Below are 17,597 nucleotides of genomic sequence, written 5' to 3'. Positions count from 1 at the left end.
GGGGTGGGGTCAGAGTGGGGGGAGGGGTACTGGGGACATTGGTGGTGGAAAATGTACACTGGTGGAAGGATGGGTGTTTGATCCTTTCATGAAACTCAATCATGAAAGCTTTTTAACTGTATCGCATGGTGATTCAGTTAAAAAAAAAGAAAGAAAACTGAAAGACAAGTAAATGCCAAAATAAAAATGCTTTTAAAATAAGTAAAGAAGTCTTTGGGAAACTGAAAATGGTGAAATGATGGCAGGGCAGGGAGAAAAGGGCTGTTTTTCATAATAAATCTCTGAAAGGCCTTGGCTCTTTCAAGTATATTCATCTCTAATTTGACAACAATCAAAAATAGAGTAAAATGGTCCAGAGAGAGTACTAAGGGTAAGACACTTGCCTTATGTGCAGTCTACTCGAATTTCTACCCTGAGCACTTCCAGAATGATCATTGAGCACAGAGCCACCAGTAAGCTCTGAGTGACACTGGATGTGCCTCCTCCCCCCAAACCAGGGAGGGAAGCAAAGTAAAACAAAACAAGGTAATTTACTGCCAAAGTTTGAGGGAGAGACTTTCAGAGAGAGAAGACAGCACAGACGCAGCCAACCTGAGAATCAGCAAAGACTCCATGCTCCTAAGGGTGTGTGTTTTGAGAATTTCAATCTCAAACAACAAAATAAAAGGTATTTGGACTTGGAGCCTTTAATATTGGCACTGACAGTGAAAATGACAAATTGAACAGAACAAGTTTATTCAGAGTTTCCCAAGAGTCTGGTGAAGGACTTCAGACAGAGGCTAGACTGAGTTCCCACCTTTCTTCCAAGCTGTTCTTGGTGCTACTGAATAGCCATATGCTGCTCCATCTAGCATCTGCCCTGATGCAGTTCTGCTCTTGAATGGCCTTTACTGATAGAACAAAACACTTATGTCCAATCCACTGTAAAGGTGTGTCATTGCTTCCAAAAGAGCTGGGAAAAGGAATCAACTCACGGCGGGGGAAGCAAGAACAGGAAGTAATGGGGGAACAGGGATCAGAGGCTTTGGGTGTACTGCTGATGTGGAAGAGTGGTATTGCTACATATCCAAAGCACACACTCAACAACAATGAAATCATGAAACCTAACTACAACCACCAAACTCTGAAACGTGCCTGTCAAGATGGCATGGAAACTCTTGTGGAGGGAAGTTGACACTGGTGGTGGGATTAGTGTTGGAAAATTGTATGCCTCAAAATTACCTATCAATAATTTTGTAAATCACAGTTCTTTAATTAAAAAAATTTTAGGCTGAGAAATACCCTCTGCTTTGAGCAATCTTGTAAATTGTCCTGACTTGCCCTGCCACCACTACCTACAGTCACAGGCCTGGGTGGTGGTAAGAATCAGAAAAGTCTGCCCTGATACTTCTTGGTCAAATGTTCAGGGCCACCTGGGTCCAAGTCTCCTACGAGACATTGCTGGCCAGAGATCCAAGGTTCAATTTGATAATCTGTGGGATCTGCTAAGGTGTTGCTTCCATGTGGAAATCTGTGTGACCTGTGGCCTGCACAATATGCCACCAAGGTAGTGAAATATCTGGGCATCCCCTTAGTTGTGATATCTTGAAGAATTCTTTTCCCAAGGTCAGAAGCCAGAGTAATGGTAAAGCTTGGCTTTTGGAAGGAAAAGACTTAGACATGGGCCAGATAAATAGTACAGGGATTAAGTTAAAACACACTGCTTTCATTCTTCCAACCTGGTTTGATCCCAGCACTACATGGTCCCCAGCAAGCACCATCATATGCAACCCCGAGGCCCACAAGCACCATGGGGATGACCTAGGCAATCCCCGGCACAGCAGAAGCTGAGCACTACATCTTCAGTCCCTCACACCAAACCTGCCTGGTTGGCTGAGAATCACAGGTGGGGTCTCCAGGCCTCCTGAGCACCACTTGGGAAGCCCCTTCCCAAGAGCCTTGTAATTCAAGACAAGTTTTGCACTTTACCAATGCACTGGAGTATAAACCCTGTCTGCCTCTCAATGTCAGATAAGATGGGGCTTATTAATTCCTATCTTACAGACTGTTGGAAGGGCAAAGTGAACTGATAAATGGAAAACACTCAACACATACTAGGAACTTAATAACAGGAAGGTTTTGTGAGTATCTGGGCAGAGGTGGTGATAGAAGCTTTGAAGTACAAAATAAATACCACAGGATCTGAATGTCTATAAAATACAGAACAGCTTTAGGTCTGCATAGAGACCACTGTTTCAAAAGATATAAAGTCACTATCCAAAGTGAGAATTCAGGGGAGGGTAATAGTAGGGAGGTTTAATTTAGTCACAGAGCAATGTATGATGTGGGTTCAATTTGGTTGACAACCAGTTGACACCGACATGCTTATCTGTTACTGAATATTTGTCTCAATGTATTTGGGACTGTAAAAATTGATGACAGATATTAGGTAACCTTGAATTAACCCTAAATTTCAGCTGTGCATCACAGTTCAACAAGTATATCCACTCCATTAAGTTTTCAACTAAAAGTTTCATTCTCTCCAAGGTTGCTTTTTGTTTTAAGTTAAATTTATAAAGACATATGTCTGACATTTGTATTTCTTTTTTTTCTCCTTTTTGTGTTCTTTTAATTTTGCAGTTCATGCTTTTTTGGTCAGCTTTTATAATTTCACATAATAATCATACACTTTCATTTGAGCTTATGATACTGTTGGTATATATACATATGTACATATGTATATATATACATATATATACATATGTATATATACATACATATACATATGTATATATATATATATCTTTCTCACCATTGAATTCTTTTTTATTCTTTAATTAGTGAATAACCATGAGGGTGCAGATACACATTCACATATGTTAGAACTTGTTTTTCCCTCATACAATGTTCACAAACACATCCCTCCACCAGTGCCCATTCTCCATCACCAATAAACCCAGTATACCCCATCCCATCTCCCCCCACCCCACCCTGCCTCTGTGGCAGGGTACTCCCTTTTGATCTCTCTCTCTCCAATTGGGTGTTGTGGTTTGCAATACGGGTATTGAGTGGCCATTGTGTTCAGTCTCTAGTCTACTTTCAGCGCACATCTCCCTTCCCGGGCGGGATCTCCAACCACATTTTACTTGGTGTTCCCTTCTCTATCTAAGCAGCCTTTTCCCCCAGCATGTGAGACCAACTTCCAAGCCATGGAGCCAACCTAGTGGTATATATTTCTACTATTCTTGGACATTAGTCTCCTATTCTGTTATTTTATATTCCACATGTGATTGCAATCTTTCTATGTCTGTCTCTCTCTTTCTGACTCATTTCACTTAGCATGATACTTTCCATGTTGATCCACTTATATGCAAAGTTCATGACTTCATTTTTTCTAACAGCTGCATAGTATTCCATTGTATAGATGTACCAGAGTTTCTTTAACCAGTCATCTGTTCTCCGGCACTCAGGTTTTTTCCAGATTCTGGCTATTGTAAACAGTGCTGCGATGAACATGTAAGTTCAGATGTCATTTCGACTATACTTTTTTGCTTCTTCAGGGTATATTCCCAGGAGTGGTATTGCTGGGTCAAATGGGAATTCAATTTCTAATTTTCTGAGAAGCGTCCATATTGTTTTCCAGAAGGGCTGAACCAGTCAGCATTCCCACCAGCAGTGTAGAAGGGTCCCTTTCTCCCCACATCCTCTCCAACAGTGGTTGCTTTTGTTCTTTTGGATGTGTGCCAGTCTCTGTGGTGTGAGGTGGTATCTCATAGTTGTTTTGATCTGCATCTCCCTGATGATTAGTGATATAGAGCACTTTTTCATGTGCCTTTTGGCCATTTGTATTTCTTCATTGGGAAAGTTTCTGTTCATTTCTTCACCCCATTTTCTGATGGGGTTGGATGTTTTCTTGTAGAGTTCAATCAGTGCCTTATATACCCTTGATATCAACCCCTTATTGGATGGGTATTGGGTGAATATCCTTTCCCATTCTGTAGACTATCTTTGTATTCTGGTCACTGTATCTTTTGCGGTGCAGAAGCTTCTTAGTTTAATGTAGTCCCATTTGTTGATCTCTGTTTCCTCTTGGTTGGTCAGTTGCATGTCATCTTTGAAGAAACCGTTAGCTTCAATATCATGGAGGGTTTTGCCAACCTTGTCTTCAATGTACCTTATGGTTTGTGGTCTGATGTTGAGGTCCTTAATCCATTTTGATCTGATTTTTGTGCATGGTGTCAGGTCGAGATCTAAGCCCATTCTTTTGCATGTGGTTGTCCAGTTGTGCCAGCACCATTTGTTAAAGAGGCTTTCCTTGCTCCACTTCACATCTCTTGCTCCCTTATCAAAGATTAGATGATCATACATTTGGGGTTGTTTGTAGGGATATTCCACCCTGTTCCATTCGTCTGAGGCTCTGCCTTTGTTCCAGTACCATGCTGTTTTGATTATTACCACTTTACAGTAAAGTTGAGGTTGGGAGGGTGATGCCTCCCATCATCTTTTTCCCAAGAATTGTTTTAGCAATCCGTGGGCATTTGTTGTTCCATTTCTTTGAAGAATGTCATGGGTATCCTTATAGGGATTGTGTTGAATTTTACAGTGTTTTGGGAAGTATTGCCATTTTGACAATGTTGATTCTCCCTAACCATGAGCAAGGGATATGTTTTCATTTCCTCAAGTCCTCTTTTATTTCATGGAGTAGTGTCTTGTAGTTTTCTTTGTAGAGGTCTTTTACTTCCTTAGTTAAGCTGATTCCGAGGTATTTGATTTTCTGGGGCACAGTTGTGAATGGGATTGCTTTTTTCATGTTCCTTTCCTCTGTCTCATTGTTTGCATATAGGAAGGTCATGGATTTTGGGGTATTAATTTTATAGCCTGCAACTTTACTGTACAAGTCTATTGTATCTAAGTAGTAAAGGATTTAGGCTTCTCTAGATATAGTATCATATCTCTGCAAATAGTGAGAGTTTGATTTCTTCCTTCCCTATCTGGATGCCCTTGATATCTTTTTCTTGTCTAACAGCTATCGCAAGTACTTCCAGGACTATACTGAAGAGAAGTGGTGAGAGTGGGCATCCTTGTCTTGTCCTTGATCTTAGAGGAAAGGCCCTTAGTTTTTCCCCCTTGATGATAATGCTTGCCATAGGTTCGTGGTAGATGGCTTTGACTATCTTGAGGAAAGTCCCTTCTATACCCATTTTGGCAAGAGTTTTCATCATAAACGGGTGCTGTATCTTGTCAAATGCTTTCTCTGCATCTACTGATATGATCATATGGTTTTTATCTTTACTTTTGTTGATATAATGGATTATGTTGATTATTTTCCGAATGTTAAACCATCCTTGCATCCCCGGGATGAATCCCACTTGGTCATGGTGTATGATCTTTTTGATGAGTTGTTGGATCCTATTTGCTAATATTTTGTTGAGGATCTTCGCATTGGTGTTCATCAGGGATATTGGTCTATAATTTTCTTTCTTAGAGGTGTCTTTGTTTGCTTTTGGTATTAGGGATATATGTGCTTCATAGAAACTATTTGGGAGAGTTCCTGTTTTTTCAATTTCCTGGAAAAGCTTGAGGAGAATTGGCAACAAGTCTTCTTTAAATGTTTGGAAGAATTCGCCAGTGAATCCATCTGGACCTGGGCTTTTGTTTTGGGGGAGACTTTTGATTACAGTTTCAATTTCCTTAATATTAATGGGTCTATTCAGGTATTCCAAGTCTTCTTGGTTCAGTCCTGGGATATTGTAGGAGTCAAGGAATTCATCCATTTCTTTTAGGTTCTCTTGTTTCGTGGCATATAGACTTTCAAAGTAGTCTCTGATAATCTTTTGAATTTCATTGGTTTCTGTTGTGATGTTCCCCTTTTCATTCCTGATTCAGTTTATTAGGGTTTTCTCTCTCTCTTTCTTTGTGAGTCTTGATAGCGGTTTATCAGTCTTGTTTATTTTCTCAAAGAACCAGCTCTTGGTTTCATTGACCTTTCGGGTTGTTTTCTGGGTTTCCATGTCATTAATTTCTGCTCTAATTTTTATTATTTCCTTCCTTTGCTCTGGTTTGCGTTCCTTTTTTCTGGTCTTTTCTAAGGCCTTGAGCTGTGAAGTCAAGCTATCTGTGTAGGCCCTTTCTTCCTTCCTAAGAAATGCATGCAGAGCTATAAATTTTCCCCTTAACACAGCTTTAGCTGTGTCCCATAGGTTTTGGTAGCTTGTGTCTTAATTTTCATTTGTTTCGAGGTATCTCTTGATTTCTTCCTTGATTTCCTTCCTGACCCACTCACTGTTCAACACTGAACTGTTTAATTTCCAGGTGTTTGCTTTGATTCTCTGCGTCTGTGTGTGGTTAGCTTCTATCTTCAGCGCATCTTGGTCTGAGGAGGTAATTGATACAATTTCTATTTTTCCTATTCTATTGAGGTTTGTTTTGTGGCCCAGTACATGGTCTATTTTGGAAAATGTTCCATGTGCACTGGAAAAGAATGTGTATTCTTTCTTTTTGGGGTGTAAAGCCCTGTATAGGTCTATTAGGTCTCCCTCTTCTATTTTTTCCTTCATTGTCAGTATTTCCTTGGTGAGTTTTATTCTTGTCGATATATCCAGAGGTGATAAGGCGGTGTTGAAGTCTCCGACTACTATTGTGTTGCTAGCAATGTCCTCCTTAAAGTCTGTTAGGACTTGTTTTAAGTATTTAGCTGGTCGCTCATTAGGTGCGTATACGTTTAAGAGTGTGATTTCTTCCTATTGTACATATCCCTTGATAAATAGGAAGTGATTCTCGCTGTCCCTTCTAATCTTTTTCAACCTGAAATCTATGTTGTCGGATACTACTATGGCCACCCCAGCTTTTTTTTTTTTAAAGAAATATTTTATTGAACCACCGTGAAAACAAGAAAAAAAAATACAAAGCTTTCAGGTTTAAGTCACAGTCAAATACTGATTAAACCACCATCCCTTCACCAGTGCACCCGTTCCACCACCAATAACCCCAATACACCCCCCTCCCACCCCACCCCCCATCTTAGTAGCTGATGATATTCCCATTATTCTCTCTATATATTGAGTACATTTCATATTTCCATACAGAACTCACTATTGTTGATTGGAAATTTCCCCCAACAATCAGGCCTGCTGAATAAGCGTCATCTAATAATTTCTCTTCTTTGGTAAAAGTGAAGACTTTGAGTCTATCGCGGCCGCGCGGTTTTGGGTTTCTAATATTTTAGCTCAGTTCACATTCAAAATGGATGGCTGCAAGAATCTGCTCTGGTGCCAAAATGGGTTAGGAGACCTCAGGATCACAGTCAGTAGGCGGGAGGCTCTGCTTCTCGTGCCGCGGCTCTTGGTTCATCTCTGGGCGGAAGGCGCGCCGGGAACACCTCCCCTCCCAGGATCACCTACAGGCTACGTCACTAAAGAAAGTCCTACCTCCTGGTGGAGGGGTCTTAGAGGGTGGCTCTCACCGCGTGGCTGCTGCCGCTGCCGCCATTTTCGCTCAGAAAAATGGGGTGGAGAGGGGAAAAAATCCCTCCCCGGGCTCACGAGGTTATAGTTCAGTTCACAGTCAAAATGCATGGCTGCAAGAATCTGCTCTGGTGCCAAAATGGGTTAGGAGACCTCAGGATCACAGTCAGTAGGCGGGAGGCTCTGCTTCTCGTGCCGCGGCTCTTGGTTCATCTCTGGGCGGAAGGTGCGCCGCACCCCAGCTTTTTTGAGGGAGTTGTTTGCTTGCAGGATTGTTTTCCATCCTTTGACTTTGAGTCTGTGTTTGCTCTGACTGTTCAGGTGTGTTTCTTGTAGGCAGCAGAATGTTGGGTTTTGTTTCCGAATCCATTTTGCCAACTTTTAATTGGTGCATTTAGGCCATTGACATTGAAAGAGACTATTGTCATGGGATTTTGTGTCATTTTTCTGTGGGGTTTGTTGTTCTTGTAGGGTTTTTCCTTGTCTTACAAAAGCCCTGTTAGTCCTTCTTTTAAGGTTGGTTTTGAGTCTATGAAGTTCCTTAGTTGTTGGTTATCCATGAAATTGTGTATGGTTCCTTCGAGTTTCAGTGAGAGCTTAGCTGGATAAAGTATTCTTGGTGAGGCGTTCATTTCATTGAGTTTTTTCACTATATCCCACCATTGTCTTCTGGCTTGGAGGGTTTCCTATGATAAGTCTACTGTGAATCTAAGGGGTGCTCCCTTGTATGTGATTTCTTTTTTTGACCTTGCTGCTTGCAGTATTGTATCCCTATCCATGGCATCCATCATTCTGACTATGATATATCTTGGAGTCTTTTTATTAGGGTCCCTTCTAGCTGGCACCCTTCTGGCTCCTAGGATCTGAACATCTGCCTGTTCGAGCTCTGGGAACTTTTCAGCAATGATTTCTTTAACTGTGGCTTTCTCATTGGGATTGCCTCCCAGACATTTGTATTTCTCATGCTTAAAGCTACCTACTTCCAGGACAAAGAGAAATAATTTTTTCCTATTTCTTTTTTCCTTTACAGCCCAACAAAATTAAAAAGAATTTTTATTAGCTCTACCCCAAAATTGGTAAATAAGGCTAAACAAAAATTTCCCCAGAAACCAACCTTAGCTTAAAATAGAAGAAAAGTTAATATCATATTACTCCAAACTGTGGCCACCTCTCCTTTATCAGTGGCTAACTCCAGGGGGCAGATGTGCTTTCCTTTCCTCCAAAAGGGACATTCATGTAGTCATGTTAATAATAAGAGAGTCTGGATGAAGACTTGGGTCTCTGTCTCAGATTTTACAATGAACCTAGCTAATTCCTCTGTCTCTGAAAACACACACAAAATGATCTTGGTTCAAATTAACTAATCAATGAAATAGCTACATCTTCTTATCTTTAAAAATTGTCATGTTTGGATTATTCAAACAACTAATGCCAAAGCAAAATAATATAATTCACATACTATAATTCAAAGCAATATAATTCATAAATGATGGGCTAATTAATGTAAGCTAATTAATGTAAGCAGACAAAGTTTGAGAAAACTGAATTCAATTTTCTCTCATCTAAAAATGTCTGTGCCTGAAGATTTCAGGGATGCTCTGATGCACCATTTTTCTCTTTAAGTACTTCATCCTGTTAGAGCAGAGTTGGTTCCCCATATCCGAATTCTACCTGTAGTCAACCAGCCACAATCAAATACAAATATGGTGCTAAGAGTCCTATGATGGTTTCATCTGGATCAAATTGGTCTAGACATTTCTTTCTTTTTTTAAAGCAAAATCATAAAAAAACCCTATTTATATTGCATTGCATTTATATTGTATTTAGGATTGTGAGAAACCTAGAGATGATTCAGAGATTATGGGGGTGTATGTGAAGATTATATGCAAATCACATTTTATTTAAGACTTGAGAAACTGATAGGGGTCCTGGAACCAATCCCCCACAGATGCCGAGAGCTGTGTGATGTGATCTAACATCTGGAATACAATTCAAGTTAATGAATAATTCACATCTCCCCTCCAAATAAACATACTCCGTCTTTAGACACATTGTCCTCTCCTCTTGGGTCCTCTAGCAGCATTTGTCACAAACTCAAAGAGGACACCTCCTACCTTCTCCCTCAAATCCCAAGTACCAGCCAATCAGACTCCCTCCTTGCAAACTGTAAGCTCCTTGCAGACAGAGGCTAAATATTGAATATATTCAAATAACAAGCTATATAAATATAAATAAAAGCTAGTTAGGACCTGGTGACCCAATTATAAATAAACGAAACAGAAATATGACAGATTAATGGAAAATTATCACCATAGGAAATAGCCACGATGCTCTATAGAAAAAAATCCACACACATACATCTGTCTTAAAAGTTAACTAGAGGCAAGTTAGCTTTAGATTTTAACTTATTGATGTCACATCCTTGCTGGATAAAAGTGCACAGTAAATCTGAGATACAAATATTTTAAAATGTTATGTTATCATCCATAGGCACTCAAAGAATAGAGGACCCCTGAAATTAGTGCTTCTAGGTGAATTAAAAACTATTTACCCATTTTATGTCACCATGATAACTAATGAGAAAATGTTACCCTTTCACTATAACTATAAGCTTCACAATAAATGTGGTTCCTACATTTCGGGAAGAGCTGACTTTTGACTATGTTACAATAATGGCAGTAACAAGAGCTGGAAGCTGGAGCTCAGCCAACACTAACACTCCATGGAGAGCACGGCTCCCTTCTAGTTCTCAGGTCAGCTGTGAATACACCAGTAATTGGAAAATTACTTTCATTTCAAAACTGAACTTTTACCTTCATGACTTTAACTATATCACTTGATTACTGTAACATAAGTGGTTCTCAACTGGTGACTGCATTACTGGTGGGAGGAAGTAACATAGAGTAGTCTACTCAGAAAAATGTCTTAAGTTCTCATTAAGTGCTAGACACCATTCTAACCTACTAATCTATACTAACTTGTAACTCTCAAAACAAGTCTACTTAGGGGGTTGGAGCGATAGCACAGCAGGTAGGGCGTTTGCCTTAACTGTGGCCAACCCAGGTTCAATTCCCAGCATCCCATATGGTCCCCTGAGCACCGCCAGGAGTAATTCCTGAGTGCATGAGCCAGGAATAACCTCTGTGTGACCCAAAAAGAAAAAAAAATAAGTCTACTTAGGTTCAATTATTACGCCCTCTCATTTTAATACCCCACATTCTTTGTCATCACACTAAAATCACAGGTTCAACTCCTGGGATTACTATTTATCACTGCATATTATGAAATGGCCATATTTGAAAGTATATTTAATCAACTATAAAGTTGAACTAGTTTATCTTTGGAGAATTAATCCCAGTATAAGCATAAGTTAGCTTCCTAACAGTTTTATATCACAATTAAGTGATTGAGGCCTCATTAAGTTTGGTTTCTTCCACAGAATCACTGACAAATTAGTTTTTTACCCAGAATAGCAGATGTCCAATACAACCTCATGTAATTATCATATAGTATTGAATTATAAGCCCAAGTCATTCAAGAATATTAAGGGAATTATAATTAATATATCTAAGTCCATTTTAATATTTCATTTTAAATGTCTCCTGTTTAATAGCACATTTCTTTTTTTAAAAATAATACTGTGTTGTTTTTTTCAATCTACAAAGGCATTTACCTTTCCCAAAATACACTCTCTGGTTAGCAGAATTTTTCAAGAGTTCCATATTTAAGTTAGAATTCTCTAGGTCTCCCATTCCTGAGAAATGGAGAAATGTCAGTAAAAGTCACGCCACCAGAACTTCAGAAGTTTACCCTACCAGAGATTGGGGTCACCAGGGCAACAGTATTGATTCATGATAAATTTGGGGGGTAAGAGAACTCCTACGATCTCTTGGAAATCTTAATTTGGTATTCATATGTAGGTATTCAATTCTATGTAATTACAAATGTCCCTGAGGCAATCATTTGGCAAGACCATTTCAATGTACTGTATCTTCAAATATCATTGACTTAACTAAAATCAAATCACTGCTTGATTGAAAGATACTTCTCCCAATTTTTGGATGCTTTCTGTAGTTAGAAGTAAGGAATAAAATTGTTATTAGCAGTAAGGAATAAAAATTTTGTATTAAGAACCATTTTATAAAGCTATTGTTTACAATATATTTGGGGGCTGAGAGATAGTAAAGAGAGTAAGCTATGTGGCCTTACACATGGTCCACCCTGACTTGATCCATGGCACTGCAGTCCATGCACCACCAGACATGACACCCTAAGCACATAGCCAGGAGTAGCTCTTGAACATTTCCAGGTATGGTCCCAATCCCCTACCACCAGCACCACAAATAAATTAAAGCATATTGCATCTATCAGTGGTTAGAGTCAGTTCTTAAAAATGGAACATCTGACAAAGTTTTATTTTATCATGGGAAAACCGTCAGCAAGATTGGTACAGGGGCTTTTATTCCAAGTTGACAGCAATAATAAAAGGCTCTTCAGCATTCACTATCCCTGTAACGCTTACAACGCTTTTGAGGAGATGCACACATCAAGAACCCTGGCATCAGCGTCACCTTTACAAGAGTTCCAGACTGAAGAGTCTCCTTCAGTTGCTAGCTGAAAATCATATCAAATTCTTCAGAACTTTAAGACCAGACTATTTTAAATCTCAGACCAGATTGTAAGGACCCCATTTATTCTGTTCACTCCGTGCTACACAGTAGGTGCTTTTAAAAGATTATTCATTGAGTGAATTATTAGGGTAAAGCAAAGAGGGAGTGTGACACGTGTGTTCTGTCAGACTGCCAGAGTTTGGACACCACAATTTCCTCATGTCTAACTGAATGCCCTCAGAAATGTAACTCATCCTCTGTAAACTTAAGTTCTCTTATCTGTAAAATGAGGAGATAAGATGACTTATCATGTCTTCAAGTATCTAGTAAATGTTCATTATTATTAAAATAAAAAGAACAAGTGGGGACAGTGAGTGGCCCATAAGTTATCTGGAAGAAGTTGTGATCTTAAGTACAGCTCCACTTCGACCCTGGCATCTATCTTCCTACGTGATACTGTGCCAGTCTCAAGGCCAATGACAGCTGAGTGAACTTTTGCCCTCAGAGAGGAAGAAAGGGTATAGGTGCCAACCTGGCAGAGCCAAGTCCCTAATGGAGGGGAGATGCTCTTCACAGAGAACAAAAATGCCATCTCCACACTCAGATTCGGCTGCTGGTTCTTTTCAATCTGACCCACCAGCCAGCTCCAAAGCAATAGGGACCCAAACTCCCCACATACTAGCAGAAGTCAGGTACAGCTGACTATCCTGGGGCTCCTCCCGCTCTCCCCACCAAGGAGAGAAGTGGGTGCCAGGCTCTCTGCACCTCCACCCCTGTGAAAGGGTTACCCAAGGCCTTTTCCATCACAACATTTAAATATCTAGTCTGCCCTTTGGAAACTAATGCTTCCAGGAGCCTTTTAGCTTCCTTTGGCAAGGGCTTCATCAGATGTTTTGAAATATTTTAATGAGACAAAGCATTCATTTAGGAAATTAGACGCTGAGTTCTGACAAAGCTTGAGAGCTCTCACCTGCACACCTTCGCCACTCTCACCATTATCAGTGGAGGTGAAGGCGGGCAGAGCGGGGAGGGAACAGTCTTGGAAAAGTACACAGGAGACCGCAGAAAAGATCTATACTTAGCAATAATTGAACCTCAGACTAAGAATGTTAAGAATCCCCAAACTAATGAAAAGTCCAAAGTATAATTAGATTGTAAATTTGCCTCCCAAAAGAAAGGCAGCCCAATTCCACATCATGAAAGGGGAAAAGGCTTTAGTTTGTTTGCCTTTTCCTGTAGAAAACATGATTCCTTCATGTGAAATGCAGTTGACCCTCCCAGACTTGTTTGTTTCTCCCTGTGAAGGACAAACAATCTTAAAGCAACACCAGGAGAACAGGGAGATCTTGAGTGCAGAAAAACAACAAGCAGTAAATATGCACTGCTTACTAGCACATTTTTGAAGTATTATTGCCAAACAGCCTTTCAGAAATGCTTGTATATAACAACACAGAAATAAGTTACTGAACCCCTATGTTTTGATGGCAACAACCTTCTCCCTGTGTTAAACCATCACAGTGACCAAGACTCTTGGTCACTTGGTCTCAGATTCAGTGTGCCCCTGGGGGTTTTCAGTTGTCTCTTAGTCAACATGTGCTGCTTGATGGAGACTCACCCAAATTTCCAATTTCAGAACCAGAAATGTGGTTTAGTAGTGACACTAACTCTAGAGAAGTCAGATTCCTTCACTTAAAAAAAAAGGAACAGTTTTTCAAAATATTGAGATTTATGGTGCAGTACAGCTAACTGAATATAAAGCTGGAAATAAATTAAAACCAACTTTATGTTTGAAACAGTTTGGAAGACTTTAAGTATTGCAGCAATAGGGAAAGCAATGTTCCTCTGGAAAATATATAATGATGTCATTATTTTGGTACTCATGACTCCAGGGATAGAGGAAATAAAGCAGAGATAGAGGTTTGCTGAACACACCAAATAGATGGCGCTGTGGCGGTGGAATCACTCTGGGAAGCCTGGATTACTGTCCAAAGCCCAAGGTTTAAACAAACATCAGAACTACAAAGTCAAGCAGGAACTGAAAAAGGCATCTGACTCTTACGGAAACCAAATTTTGCCTGGCTAAATAAACTTCTGCAACTTCTAAGATGTCCACTAATTTCCCATTTACTTAAAGAATATTTTTGATGAACACAAATTTTTGAGCATTTGCAAGGCTTCTCTTTGACTTCTATCATGTTGAGACTCAAAGGCACTAGCTTTCTGAGTTACTGTGAGTTAATAGCTATGGGGTATAATAGCAAAAACTCTGGGTGGAATACCTATGGCAAACTGTCAAACCAATTCCACTTGGTAAAGGCGGCTTTCCTTTCTGGCTAGAATCTGCATTGACTGAGTCTCAGAAGACTTGTGTTCAGTTTCTTAGCTCCACCCCTTCCTGGCTGCAAAACTAACCTCGGGTAACTTGGCTATCTGCTTGTCTGAGATTCCCTTTTCTTCTAGGCTGTGCCAGAGGTTATCATATCTGATATGCTAGGGTTCTCCAAGTAACACCGAGGAACTGGCAGAGTCTGTCTTGAGATGTCTATCCTCCAATTCCCAGTTCCAGTTCCTCCTAGACTCAGTTTCCACACCTATTCCACAGACTTAAGATAGCCCGAGACAGTGTCTGAACACGCTACAGTACAGATTGCCCTTCAGTAAGTACCAAAACCTCATTACTGTCCCCTCTCCTTTCCACCCCACCCACCAGACAAATGAATGCAAATTACATGGTAACAGTCGGCTGGCAAAGGTCTTACAGAAGCAGAATATTTCTCTGTTTATTTTCTTCTTTTTTTAAAAACTTTTTATTAGTGAATCACTGTGAGGTACAGTTACAGACTTACAAATTTTCATGCTTGCATTTCATCTCTTTGTTTTTTTGTGTGTGTTTTTAAGGTAATATCTGTGGAGCTCAGGGCTTACTCCTGGCTCTGTGCTCAGGGGTCACTCCTGGCTGGGCTGAGGAAGCATATGGGCGGCTGGGAACTGAAACTTAGCAGCGAGCAAGGCAGGTGTCCTGCCCGCTGTACTCTCTCCAGCCCCAGAATATTTTATTTTAAAAGAGACCTTCAAAGTCCCCAAGAACCCACAGTTCCCAGTCCCCAGGCCCCAAATGGAGCAGAAGTCCAGTAAAATCTTTCAGGTAGGGTCACAGGGGTAAGCAAGGAACCTTCTGCAAGAAACCTACAAGTGGATCCAGAACCCAGTGCACAAATAGCACAAAAATGTTTGGAACGTTTAGGTGTGTTTTCCTGTTACAAGTCTGAATTAGCATTGAAAAGTACCCAGACAGCAATACCCAGTCGAAAGCATAACAAGATTTTCAGAGCGGAGGTACCCACGTGGGAACTGCGCGGTCGAGTTGCTGGCTTGGCTTTCCAAGAGCCCCCAAACCAGTATCCTCAATAGCTAGCAATAAGATATCTAATTCTGGATAAAATCATGGTAACCGAGCCACGGAGTAACTTTTAGGCATGTGGACTCTTTTTTTTTTCCTCTGGAGTGGATCCTTTCATTCCTGTGTGTTGCCTAACATGTAAATGAGGGAAGAGAACCCGAGATGGGGCAAGAAGCAGCAGACAGCGCCCCGTTTTGAAATTCTCCAGCCGGAGTTGAACTTTTGTTTCTCTTCCCAGGGTGGGAGGCGCGGGGACAGGGGCGACTTTTTTCACCTGGCGCTCAGTGCCCTCGCTTCCCAGGGTCTCCTGATGTGGAGACAAAATGCCTCGGAAGCACGAAAGAGTAGGACTTCAAGATCATTTAGCCCCCACCGACAGAGTCACAAGTTAGCTCCTGCGTGCGTCCCTGGGACAGCAACGCTTGCCAAGTCGAAGCGATCACCTCTGCACAGTGATCAGCGGCACCCTGGTCGAGGGTGAAAGGGGAGCGCTCCCGCACCCACATCCCTCGCTTAAGCCCAGCGTGTGTGCGGAGGCTGAAACGTGTTGTTGGAGTTCCAAACCAGGAACGGAGTCTAGTGCAAACACCACCACGCTGGCCCACTCCCTTTGACGCCTCAGCTGTAATCATTTATCTCACAAAGAAAGGAGCACTCCGCTGGGCAAGCGCAGGCGTCTGCTGAACTGGACTGCCCTGCGAAGCCCTTCTCGCAGCCGGGCACGTCGGGCACTTCCACCAACCCGCCTGCAGGGGGCACCGCCCGGGGAACGATTAACGGGAACGGTCGGTGTCACCCACCGGACGCACGTGGGCAAACCAAGTCCGCAGGCAGGTACACGCCGGGGACGCGGAAGCCAGAGCAGTTGTTTTCCAGGCGAAGGATTGATGGAGAAAGATGCCAAACGCGCGGCTCGAGCCAGCTGAACTCCGCGGGCACCTAATCAAGGCCAGATGTGGGGAGCGCGCACCCAGAACATCCCCAGTCCGGGAGAAAACCCCCGGCCGGCCGCACGTCAGCATCTCCGGCCGGGAAATCACAGAGACCGAGAGAAAAGGGAGCCCCGGGGTGCGAGGGAGCGCAGCAGAAGAGGGAAAAAGGATTGGGGTAATGGGGGGAAGTGGGGGAGATGATGTCTCCACTCTCCTCCACATACTTTTCCAATTAAAAAGTTGGAAACTGGAATCCGTAAACAACGACTTAGAGCTTCAAACTACTTGGCAGAGGCACGACGGGGAGCAGAGACTCCTCGCGGGCTTCCAAACCCCAAACCTCCAGTCCTCCGGCCGTTCCCAAGCTCGGAGCCCCCGAGCGCCCCAAGCGTCGGCTCGGGTCCCCCCGCGCGCCTCTCCGCTGAAGGTCCTGCAGGGATGCGCCTCGGCCGCGTCTCCCCCCGAGCCCTACCTTTCATGGTGACCGAGGAGCTCGGCGCCGCCGGGGAAGTCCGCGCTGCGCAGCCACTCACTGTGCGCCCATGGCAGCCGCCGGCCCGCGCTCGGCGCTCGGCGCTCTGGGCCCGGGGCCGCCGGCGGGAGGCGCCGCCGCAGCGCCCCTCCCCCTGGGCCGCGGGCCGCGCCGGCCGCCGCGCCCACGCCCCCGCCCCGCCCGCGGCCTCGGCTGCGCGCGAGCGGGTGGCGGGGGCCGCGATGGCAGAGCCCGGGGGCCGGCGGCGGCGCGAGGGCGGCGAGGTGAGAAGGTCTCTGCGCCCTCCCTCCCCATCCCCGGGGCCCCTGGGTGTGCGGGGTTAAGCGTGAAACGGGCCGGCACTTTCCCGGGCTCAGTTACAAGTGCGCCGGTGGGCGCGCCGGGTATCCTAGCGCGCTTCCCTGACGCTAAGTTCGAAGTGACCGTTCGACGCTGCCCCTGCAGAATCAGGGCTCGGTGCGTGCGCGACGACCCGTGCGGGAGACAGTCCAGACCCCCGCCACCCCCCGCGGAGCTGTGGCCGGGGGGGGCACCGCTGTAGAAGCGGAGAGGAGAGGAGGCTGACCGACGGGGCGGTTTGCTAAGTTCCTTTCATTGCGGCCCATCCTGTGGCCAGCCGTGTTTAGCTTTTCTTGAAGAAAACCTCCTGAGCAGACCCCTTGTTTTATTGCTTTAAGACACAAACCAACTGGTGAACGGAGCCGGGTGGCGAGAGAAGTA

General features: G+C 43.1%; 1 protein-coding gene across 1 annotated transcript in view; it reads right to left on the bottom strand.

Moving 5' to 3' along the window:
* COLEC12 (collectin subfamily member 12) overlaps window positions 1-16,985 on the bottom strand; it is a 202,534-nt gene extending 185,549 nt beyond the window's left edge. Inside the window, exon 1 of the mRNA XM_055126971.1 lies at window positions 16,857-16,985. Within this exon, the coding sequence (XP_054982946.1) occupies window positions 16,857-16,863 (7 nt within the window). The 5' untranslated portion in view covers window positions 16,864-16,985. The remainder of the gene's footprint in view (window positions 1-16,856) is intronic.
* Window positions 16,986-17,597: the final 612 nt, after the last annotated feature.

Source organism: Sorex araneus, chromosome 2, assembly GCF_027595985.1.
Source record: "Sorex araneus isolate mSorAra2 chromosome 2, mSorAra2.pri, whole genome shotgun sequence".
NCBI classification, from domain to species: domain Eukaryota; kingdom Metazoa; phylum Chordata; class Mammalia; order Eulipotyphla; family Soricidae; genus Sorex; species Sorex araneus.
This window is presented reverse-complemented; position numbering and strand designations above follow the sequence as displayed.